Below are 11,984 nucleotides of genomic sequence, written 5' to 3' on the forward strand. Positions count from 1 at the left end.
ACTCCAGGCCTCCAGGGGGATAGGTTAAGCTCCCTGGAATGAGGTAGAAGAGAGAATGGGAGACATAAAAAGGGAAAAGACAGAGAAACTTCTGGATGGGAGCTTGTGCCCAAGGGAGGGAGGGAATCCTGAAGCAGGAAGAGTTCCTCTGCACTGGGAAACTCCCTCACAGGCAGGCCCAAGGGGGAGATGCAGAATCTGGGAAAACTGGCAAAGCAGGGACTTAGAGGGCAGAAAAGAGAAAAAGCTGCACTCCTCAGCCCATAAACAACTCACGGATTGTGGCCCTGAGCAAATGGTGGGCTCAGGGAACTGAGAGAAGGCCACAGAAGTCCCACGGTGCAGAGGGTGGGCCCAGGGTGACGAGCGAGGCACAGCATACAAACCTCTCCAGCACACACAACCCTTGCAGCTCAGAGGGCAGGCCTGGAGAGCCGAGACAAGTGCACACAAGACCTATGACATAGAGGGCTGGCTGGTGAGACAAAACAAGTGCACGCAAGCCCTGAGACCCAGACGGTGGGTCCAGGGAGCAGAGACAAGTGCACATAAGCCCCAGGATGCAGAGAGTGGTCCCAAGTAGCCGAAACAAGTGAACACAAGCCCTGAGACATAGAGGGTGGGCCTGGTGAGCTGAGACAAGTGAACACAAGCAGCACAATGCAAAGTGTGGGCTCAGGGAGCTGAGACAAGTGTACACAAGCCCCATGATGCAGAGGGTGAGCTCAGGGGCCTGAGGGAAGCCCACAGAAGTCTCTGCAAAGCAGAGTGCACAGTTTGGGAACCAAGGAAACATCCACATAAGACCCCATCTAGCAAGCTTTGTTTTGCAGTTCAGGGCAGGGCAGGACCGGGGAACAGAAGCACCAGCAAAGATTCCAGGGACAAGCAGGGGGCTGGCGGCAGTGAAGATATACTGAGAGGGCTTTGATACAGCTGTGGAAATAGATGTGTGTAACACTGCTAAAGCTAGAAGAACTGCCCAAAGACAGAAGGACTGCCCAAAGACATACTGAACCCACAGACACCCCAAAACCTACTAGTGGAAACTGAAGTGCCCTTCAGAGAGACGAGATATAGGCACATCAACGAGAACACAGGCACAAGCTCCCACAACCAGGAAAACATCACAGGAACACTAATCCAACCCCCACCCACTGGGGCAGAATCCACAACCAAGAAGAACTACAACCTTGAAAACGTTTTTTTTCTTATAAATCACAGTTTATTCCACCTACATATTTCTACCTTCACATTAGCCTTTTGTGGTGGTGTGGAGTTTTCCTCTTTGTTTTTCCTGTAAACAAAAAACTCATTTTAAGATTACTTTTTCCTTTTTCACCCCTTTTTCGGGGGGATTTCTTGGATTTTGTTTTTGATATATTTGACTGCTTTTCTTATACATCCTTACCAGTTGTAGCTATTCCCAAATATGTATAAATCTTTCACATATGTCTATTTATCTTTTTTCTATTTTGCTTTTCTCTTGTTTTTACCGTTTCCACCCTTTCCTTTTCTCTCCCTTCTCTTCTTTTTTTCTTTTCCCTATTTTCCTTCACTTTCTTTTTTTCACCAAGTAAGTTAAATTCTTGTGCTCTCTTTGCTATATTCTCCAGTTGGCACTCTGCTCAGGCTCAGTTTTTCAGATTGAGCATTAGCTAGCTCTGGTTTTAATTGGTCGATATCATTTTTCATTTCCTTTCTTCACAAAGTCAGTCTCCTGTACTCTTTTCTTTAGAATACTTTGCTTATAACTCCATGTGTGGAAGTGTGTGTATATGTCCAAGTATTTCTGTAATTATCTACTTGATCAGCTTGGTCTCCTCTCACTAGAATACCGGCAGATGTCACCCCAACAAGAAGTCAACACAAACCACTCAACCTACCTTTCCCTACAAGGGCAAAAACCAACAGGAAGAAGGAATACAACTCTAAAGCCTGGGAAAAGGAGACCTCAAGTGGAGCAAGTTAGAAAAATATCAAAAAGACAGAGAAATACAGCACAAATGAAGAACAAGGTAGAAACTTACAAGACCAAACACACAAAGAGGAAATAAGCAACCTATCTGAAAGAGAATTCAGAATAATGACAGTAAAGATGCTCCAAAGACTTGAAAATAGAATGGAGAAAATGCAAGAAACAATTAACATAGTTAATACAATTACCAGTACATAGAAGAAATAAAGAATAAGCAAACAGAAATGAAAAACACAATTACTGAAATAAAAATACTCTAGAAGGAATCAATAGCAAAATAACTGAGGCAGACTGGATAGGTGAGCTGGAAGACAGAATGGTGGAAATAACTGCTGGAGACCAGAAAAAAGAATGAAAAGAATTGAGGATAGCCTCAGAGACATTTGGGACAATATTAAACACACCAACATTCAAGTTATAGGGGTCCCAGAGGAAGAAAAACAAAAAGAAAGGCACTGAGAAAATTTTTGAAGAAATTATAGTTGAAAACTTCCCCAACACAGGAAAGGAAATAGTCAATCAAGTCCAAGAAGCGCAGAGAATCCCTTACAGAATAAACCCAAGGAGAAAAACATCGAGATACATATTAATCAAGCTAACAGAGATTAAGCACAAAGAAAGAATGCTAAAAGCATCAAGGGAAAAGCAACAAGTGAACATACAAGGGGAAACCGACATGATTAACAGTGGATCTTTCAGGAAAAATGTGGCAGACCAAAAGGGAATGGCAAGATATATTTAAAGTACTGAAAGAAAAAAATCTACAACCAAGATTATGATATGCAGCAAAGATTTCATTCAAAATTGATGGAAAAATCAAAAGCTTTACAGACAAACAAAAGTTAAGAGAATTTAGCACCACCAAACCAGCCTCACAACAAATACTAAAGGGAATTACATAGCCAGTGAACACAAGAGGAAAGAAAGACCTAAAAAAACAAACCCCAAACAATTAAGAAAATGTCAATAGGAACATACATATCACTAATTACCTTAAATGTAAACGTATTAAATGCATCAACCAAAAAAATAAATAAATAAAAAAAAATAAATGCACCAACCAAAAGATACAGACTGACGGAATGGATACAAAAGCAAGATTCATATATATGTTGCCTACGAGAGACACACTTCAGACCTAGAGACATATACAGACTGAAAGGATAGAAAAAGATATTCCATGTGAATGGAAACCAAAAGAAAGCCAGAGTGGCAATCCTTATTTCAGACAAAATAGACTTCAAAATTAAGAATATTATAAGAGACAAAGAAGGACACTACATAATGATCAAAGGATTGATCCAAGAAGAAGACATAACAGTTGCAAATATTTATGCACCCAACGTAGGAGAACCTCAACACATAAGGCAAACGCTAACATGCATAAGAGGGGAACTCGACAGTAACACAATAAGAGTAAGGGACTTCAACACACCACTTTAGCAATGGACAGATCATTAAAACAGAGAATCAATTAAGAAACAAACCTTAAATGAAACATTAGACCAAATGGACCTAATTGGTATCTTCAGGATTTTCCATGCAAATGCAGAGGAATACAATTTCTTCTCAAGTGCACACGGAACATTCTCCAGAATAGACCACATCTTGGGTCACAAGTCAAGCCTCAGGAAATTTAAGAAAACGGAAATTGTATCAAATATCTTTCTCGGACCACAACACTATGAAAATAGTTATCAAATACGGGGAAAAAAATGCCCAGAACACAAAATCATGGAGATTAAATAATACACTACTAAATAATGAAGAGGTTACTGAAGAAACAAGGGAAAATCAAAAGATTTCTAGAAATATATGACAACAAAAACACGATGACCCAAAACCTATGGGATTCAGCAAAAGTAGTTCAAAGAAAGAAATTTATGGCAATACAATTCTACCTCAAGAACCAAGAAATGCTCTGAATAGACAACCTAACTACAACTAAAGCAGCTGGAAAAAGAAGAAAAAGTCCCCCCTCTAAAAAAAAGTCCCCAAAGTCAGCAGAAGGAAAGAAACCACAAATATCAGAGCAGAAATAAATGAAAAAGAAATGAAGGAAGCAATAGCAAAGATTAATAAAATTAAAGCTAGTTCTTTGAGATGATAAACAAAACTGACAAACCACTAGCCATACTCATCAAGAAAAAAGGGGGGAAAAATCAAACCAACAAAATTAGAGATGAAAAAGAAGAGGTTACAATAGACAAGACAGAAATACAGAGGATCATAACAGAATATTATGAACAACTATATGCTAACAAAACAGACAACCCAGAGGAAATGGACAGATTCTTAGAAAAGTTTAACTTCCCAAGACTGAACCAGAAGAAACAGAAATTATGAACAAGCCAATTACAAATGATGAAATCAAAACTGTGATAAAAAATCTCCCAAAAAACAAAAGACCAGGGCCAGATGGCTTCACAAGGGGAATTCTATCAAACATTTACAGAAAAGCTAATGAATATTTTTCTGAAACTCTTCCAAAAAATTGCAGAGAAAGGAACACTTCCAAACTCATTCTACAAGGCCACAATCACCCTGATACCAAAAACAGGCAAAGACAACACACAAAGAGAAAACCACAGGCAAATATCACTGATGAACATAGATACAAAAATCCCCAACAAAATTCTAGCAAACAGAATTCAACAATACATTAAAAAGCTCAAACACCACGATCAAACCAGGTTTATTACAGGGATGCAAGGATTCTTCAATATATGCAAATCATTCAATGTGATACACCATATTAACAAACTGAAAGATAAAAACCATATGATCATCTCAATAGATGCAGAAAAAGCCTCTGACAAAATTCAGCACCCATTTATGATAAAAACACTTCAAAAAATGGACATAGAGGGAACCACCTCAACATAGAAAAGGCCATATATGATAAGCCCACAGGAAATATTTCTCAATGATGTAAAAATAAAAGCATTTCCTTTAACATCAGGAACAAGACAAGGGTGTCCACTCTCACCACTATTATTCAACACAGTCTTGAGAGGTCCTAGCTATGACAATTAGAGAAAATAAGTAAAAGGAATCCAGATCGGAAAAGAAGTAAAACTCTGTTTGCAGATGACAATGTACTATACATAAAAAACCCTAAAGATATTATCAGAAAATCACTAGAGCTAATCAGTGAATTTAGCAAAGTCAAGGGATACAAGGTCAATACACAGAAATCACCTGCATTCCTATATACTAACAATGAAAAATCAGAAAGAGAAATAAAGCAATCAATCCCATTCACCATGGCAACAACAAGAACAAAAAATATCTAGGAATAAACCTACCTAAGGAAACAAAAGAACTGTATACAGAAAATTATGAGACACTGATGAAAAAAAATCAAGGATGACATAAACAGATGGTGAGACAGTCCATATTCCTGGGTAGGAAGAATCAATATTGTGAAAATGACTATACTGCCAAATGCAATCTACAGATTCAATGCAATCCCTATCACATTACCAATGGCATTTTTTTTCACAGAACTAGAACAAAAATTTTCACAATTCACATGGAAACAGAAAAGACCCTGAATAACCGAAGCAGTCTTGAGAAAGAATGGAGCTGGAGGAATCAACCTTCCTGACTACAGATTATACTACAAAGCTACAGGCATCAAGACAGTATGGAACTGGCACAAAACAGAAATAGACACCAATGTAATAAGATAGAGAGTCCAGAGATAAACCCAGGCACCTATGGGTACCTTATTTTTGACAAAGGAGACAAGAATAAAGAATGGGGCAAAGACAGCCTCTTCAGTATGTGGTGCTGGGAAACCTGGACAGCTAGGTGCAAAAGAATGAAATTAGAATACTTCCGAACACCATACACAAAGATAAACTCAAAATGGATTAAAGACCTAAATGTAAGATCAGAAACTATAAAATTCTTAGAGGAAAACAGGCAAAACACTTGATGACATAAATCAAAACAAGATCCTCGATGACCCACCTCTTAATGGAAATAAAACAAAAATAAACAAGTGGGACCTAATTAAACTTGAAAGCTTTTGCACAGCAAAGGAAACTACAAACAAGGTGAGGTGAAAAGACAACCCTCAGAATGGGAGAAAATAAAAGCAAAGGAAACAACTGACAAAGAATTAATTTCCAAAATATACAAGCAGCTCATACAACTCAATGGCAGAAGAACAACCTAATCAAAAAGTGGGGAAAAAGCCTTAAATAGACATTTTTCCAAAGAAGACATACAGATGGCTAACAAACACATGAAAAGATGCTCAACATTGCTCATTATTAGAGATATGCAAATCAAAACTATAATGAGATACCACCTCACACCAGTCAGAATGGCCATCAAAAAGTCTACAAACAAATGCTGGAGAGGGTGTGGAGAAAAGGGAACCCTCTTGCATTGCTGGTGGAAATGTAAATTGATACAGCCACTATGGAAGATGGTATGGAGATTCCTTAAACTAGGAATAAAACCACCATATGACCAAGCAATCCCAGTCCTAGGCATATACCCTGAGGAAACCAACACTGAAAAAGACACCTGTACCCCTATGTTCATTGCAGCACTATTTACAATAGCTAGAAAATGGAAGCAATCTAGATGTCAATTGACAGATGAATGGACGAGGAAGCTGTGGTACATATATACAATGGAATATTACTCAGCCTTAAAAGGAATGCATTTGAGTCAGTTGTAATGAAGTGGACAAACCTAGAGCCTATTATACAGAATGAAGTAAATCAGTAAGAGGAAATATATATACCATATACTGACTCATATATATGGAATCTAGAAAGATGGTACTTATGAATTTATTTTCATGGCAGCAGTGGAAAAACAGACATAGAGAACAGACCTTGGACATGTGGAGAGAGGAGGAAGGAGTGAGATGTATGGAGAGAATAACATGGAAATGTACAATACCATATGTAAAACAGACAGCCAATGGGAATTTTCTGTATGACTCAGGGAACTCAAACAGGGACTCAAACTCTGTGACAATCTAGAAGGGTGGGATGCGGAGGGAGATGGGAGGGAGGGGACATTAGTGTACCTATGGCTGATTCTTGTTGATGTTCTACAGAAAACAACAAAATTCTGTAAAGCAATTATCCTTCAATTAAAAATAAAGTGGCAAAGAAAATAATAATCAGGAGCCAAAGCAGCCACTGCTATACTGTATTCTAGAGAACAAAAGCACAAAATGGTGTATGCTCTTGATCAGATTTCTCAAACTTTTACTTATTCATTTACTATCAACATGATTTCTGCAACATCCAAGTACTGTTGTTTAGTTGCAAAGTCATGTCTCTTTTGCAACTCCATGGACTACAGCGCACCAGTGTCCTCTGTCCATGGGATGTGCCAGGCAAGAATACTGGAGTGGCTAGGCATTTTCTTCTCCAGGGGATCTTCCTGACCCATAGATCAAACCCGTATCTCCTGCATTAGCAGGCGGATTCTTTACCACTAAGCCACCAGGGAAACCCCTCCAAGTACTATATCCAAGTGCTGTACGTTAATACTTTTCTTTAAGTCAACTTACTTTTTTAAAAATTGGTCTCATTCTAAAGAGTTATACCTATGAAACTATGGGTTTCATGTGTTCTATTTTTTTGTAATATATATACACTAACCATTAAAACAAAGTATTCGTACCATTAACCACCCACATCATCTTTGAAACCACATTCTAAAACTGCTTTATGGTTGCTCTGAGACCCTTGGGAAGAGATTAGGTAGTAGTGATTTGTGGTTTTACTGAATTTTTCTGCTACTGGCAATGATCACTTACAAAGGTTTGCAGAACATACAAATGAAACCAACCAAATAACAAAATTCATCCCAGTTATACATAACAATCAATATTTTCAAGGGAAGTCCTAAATTGTTTAAACCTAAACAGACAACCCGGCAATTTATCTTTTATTTAATCCCTCTAACTCTATTTTCTCTGTCACAAATGAAAATCAGATTGGGAATAAAGGCCGAACTTGTGACCTAGACTCAAGAACAGAACCAAGGGAAGGAGAAATACACTAGTGGGTTTTGGACTGAATCACTAGCATTTCAGTCAAAAGAAATGGAAGGCATGCAAATCATTCAAGTGAAAAACTATCTTCAAGACAGTGAAACAGCCCCCTGAAAATGCAAATCACAATCAGTTATTAACCAACACTTTTCAAGTCTGTGTTAGAAACCAAGTTCTCCATCACTCCAACAACAACAATCACTGACCAGAGCAAGGAGAGAAAACTTCAGTCACTGATTACATCTACAGATATTTTATAGATGCAGTTTGGAGCCAGTCTTAAATTCACCATATTAAGAGCCACACTACACACTTTTAAAAAGTCATCCCTACAACGCATTCTATTAAGATCACTAACCTCTTCATTGAAGGAAAAAAAGATATCCTGTACCTAAAATAAACAAGTTATTATGGAGACTATGAAAAGATCAAAGAGTTGTTTATAATCTAGCATGGGAAACAAGACATATATTTTGCAAACAGTAGTGCTTATGACTACTGAGAAATTTTTCCCCAACATTTAGTTTCAAAAAACTTTAAACATATAGCAAAATTGAAACAATTTCATAGTGAACATTAAACTAATCACAACTGAGACTCTACCATTTTTACTACATTTGCTTTACCACCTATCAATCCATCTGCCCTATCCAAGATATATTTTTTATGAACTGCTGGGATTTTAAAAGTGAGCCTATGTGTAATGAAGAATATTAGTAGGTCATTTTAGGGTTGCCTCTCAAGTTTTGCTGATGATGTCATGAACAAAAAAGTTGGAAAACCACAAACCCACAGTGTTCAACTACCCCGCCAACCTCTAATCAAAATCTATTCAGAGCTCAAAGGCCATTTTATGTCTCCACATCTGTGTCCACTCTCTGAACCATCCTTTCCAGACCTCTTCAAGGCTCAGTACCAATCTGTGAAACCTCCCTCAATTTTCACACTTTCAACCAGAATTAACCAATCCTCCCTACAGGGACCATATTTTTCAATCATGAGCAATTAGTTCACAGTATCTGCAACTTTGTTTTCAGCTTGTCTCCTTTACTAAAATGTGACCTTCTTGAGGGTAGTGATCCCCTTACTTCACTCTGAATCCTCAGCAATCAACATATTACCTAGCCTATAGGTACTCAACGAATAATAACAAACAGCCCCAAACCTGTCTTTATCCAGAAGCCAGAGAAGATTTTAGTCCAATATGCAAATAATTTAATCTTACTGGCACTTTAGAAGGCTTCATCTTAGAGCACTGTTGCTAAGAGCATGAGCTTTGGAGCTAGATCACCTGGGCACGTATCCTAGCTCTGCCATTTATTGCCAGGTGACTCTGGGCAAGTTTCTAAACCTCCTGTGCCTCAGTTCCTTAATTTGAAAACGGATAATACTCTTTCACAGGTTATTGTGAGGATCAAATGAGATAATTTTCATTTGATAAAGCACCCAGATTAGCAGCTGGCACACAGTGAGCATTCCATCAACCTTAGTCACTGTTGACAGCAACCAAGTTAATAATGACAATGAGGTAAAAAGTACTTAAAGGTGGAGTGGTAGCAGTGAAAACAAAGTGTAAAGAATGGCCATGAATGGACAAACTACTGAAAAAATGCCCAGTCAGGAAGGCAAGCAAATGGAGTCCGATATATATATTTCTCCCACTTTGTATTGAGGTAGCTCGTGACTGAATTTTTTAAAAAAATTATTAAAAACAGCTATAATCTATCCAGCCTAGGCACATATTAGATGCTGAGCACAAGAAGTCTAGCATGACTGGACTCTAGACACAAGCTGTATGACCACTGCAAGTTTCTTTATGAGGGTCTTTCAATCTCTTAGCTGAGATTTTCTCCTCCTCATTACTCCACCCAGCACCATTTCCTTAGTTTATGATTCCAGTTCCATGTTGTTTTCTGACTATGTGCACATCCCCAAGAGCCTTGGTTGGGGAATAGGTTTGTAGTTCTGTCCTACTCAACCCTGTACTATTTTTTTTTCTTCCTACCCACCTCCTTTAATTCTCAAGCCTTGCTATTCCCTACACGTAGGAACTTGAAACCTAAGAGTATGGGAAAGCAACAAAGCAACAGCAGTTGTGCCAAGAACTGGGGATGCTGCCAAGCTGTTCTCATATGCAGTGACCCCATGCAGAGATCAGACTGGCCCCCATGGGGCCACACATGCTTGATATTCTCATTTGCTTCTGCTCGCTTTTTTCCTCTCCTTTAAAGAAGCCTCTTCCCAAGCATGTAAGTAATTCAAATCCAATTCATTCTTTAAGACCCAGGTGAGGTCCAACTTCAAGGAAGCCTCCTCTGAGCATTTTAGCCCAGATATAGCCCCCCAACACACATACACCACAACAAGTACTATACTTACAATCTTTACCATAAAGCGTAACCACATAACACATTTATCCCATTGAATAAATGTTTCATGTGTATATTTTGATTTTCCAAGGGCAGGAACCATGTCTCACATGTCTTCTAAACCCCTTCCTCTTAGTGGGTTAACACTTGTTGAAAAGTGAACCAGTCGGTTTGTTTGTTTGTTTGTTTAGGTTAAGGAAGAATGAGATAAAAATAGGTTGAAATGAAAATGGTTGAATGGGCAGATGGGTGCAAAAGAAGCAATGGTTCAAAATTCGGGGAAAAGTTGTAGAAGAAAGGTGTTCAATTAACATGTTTAACTGATCTGCTGCAAGTTTGGAAAGAGACTAACAGAAGAAGGATATCAACTGCAAAATTTGAAAAGGGCAGCTCGAGGCAGAAAACAGCAGGAGAAAGATGGAGCTACAAAAGACATTCTGCTAAAACCTAGAGATAGGCCAATTGGGTAAAGGGGGTTATTGGGATGACATGGGTAGAGAGATGTGGTTAATGTAGGTGAGTGAATCGGTAGGGGGTGGTATGAAGGGTTGGGTAGATGGATAAAATGGTCAAGGGTATTTAAGCAAGTGGGTTAGCCGACTGGGCAGTAAGTGGGTAGATGGGAGAAAGGTAAGTGGGTGGGTGGTTAGGTGTTTAGTTGAGAGGGAAAAGGTGTGGGGCGAGTTATTTAAGATCCGGCCCCTCCCTCACCTTGACCCGGAAGCGGATGAGTGCTAGCCTCACGCAGTGGCTCAGGCAGGCCGGTGGCAGGAACCAGGCCCGAGGAGGAGGGGTGCCCTTGTTGCCCACGTGTCCCACGATCAGTTGCGCTGTCTGCCGCTCGGCCTGGCACCGACGGCCCCACTCAGCCAGCCGGTCCTTGCCCAGGCCCCCGGGGAACATGACCACCAGCTCCAGGCCGTCGCCGCCGGGATAGGCACAAGCCTGACAGAGCGCTGACAAGTAGCCCAGCATGGCGTTCCATTGGCCGCCACACACCCAATCCGTCTGGTAGCCGCCATAAAGCCGCGGCAGCGCTGAGCCCGCGTCCACAAGCACCCGGGCCCCGGGTAGCGGAGGGGGCGGCGGTGGCGGCGGCGGCGGCGGCGGCGGCGGCGGCGGCGGCGGGTGCAGGCCGGGGTGCGCCTGGCCGTGATGGTGGAAGTGGTGAGCGGGGTGATGGTGCCGAGTCGGCCCCGCGCCCCCGGAGTAGGCACCCAAGGCGGCGGGCGGGAATGGCGGTTGCTGAGGCGCGGAGCCCCTGGCGGCGCGTGGAGCCCCGGGCGCTAGGGCTGCCGTAGGCGGCAGCTGGCGATGCTGGTGCTGCTGCTGTTGCTGGCGCGAGACCGTGCGCGCGAGTTTGAGGAGGTCCACTGGCACCACGGCCCCGGGACAGCGCTTCTCCAGGAACTCTTGGAAGCCCTGGACGCCCATGCTTCGTCGGTGGGCAGATGAGACGGCGGCTGCGCGAGCAGGCTAGGCGGCGATCTGGGCGCGAAGCTGGGGGCGGGCGCGTGCGCACTCCGCGGGGGGCGAGAGGGCGGGGAAAGGATTCCCGAGGGGAGGGGTGAGCTAGAGAGGGAACGAGGGCGGGGTGAAGAGG

General features: G+C 41.2%; 1 protein-coding gene across 5 annotated transcripts in view; it reads right to left on the reverse strand.

Moving 5' to 3' along the window:
• FAM120C (family with sequence similarity 120 member C) overlaps nt 1-11,912 on the reverse strand; it is a 143,272-nt gene extending 131,360 nt beyond the window's left edge. For all 5 annotated transcript variants that reach the window (XM_061136921.1, XM_061136922.1, XM_061136925.1 and 2 more), the window contains exon 1: nt 11,093-11,912. In XM_061136921.1, coding sequence (XP_060992904.1) covers nt 11,093-11,815 — 723 coding nt within the window. In that variant the 5' untranslated portion in view covers nt 11,816-11,912. The remainder of the gene's footprint in view (nt 1-11,092) is intronic.
• Nucleotides 11,913-11,984: the final 72 nt, after the last annotated feature.

This window comes from Dama dama, chromosome X (genome assembly GCF_033118175.1).
Source record: "Dama dama isolate Ldn47 chromosome X, ASM3311817v1, whole genome shotgun sequence".
NCBI classification, from domain to species: Eukaryota; Metazoa; Chordata; class Mammalia; order Artiodactyla; family Cervidae; genus Dama; species Dama dama.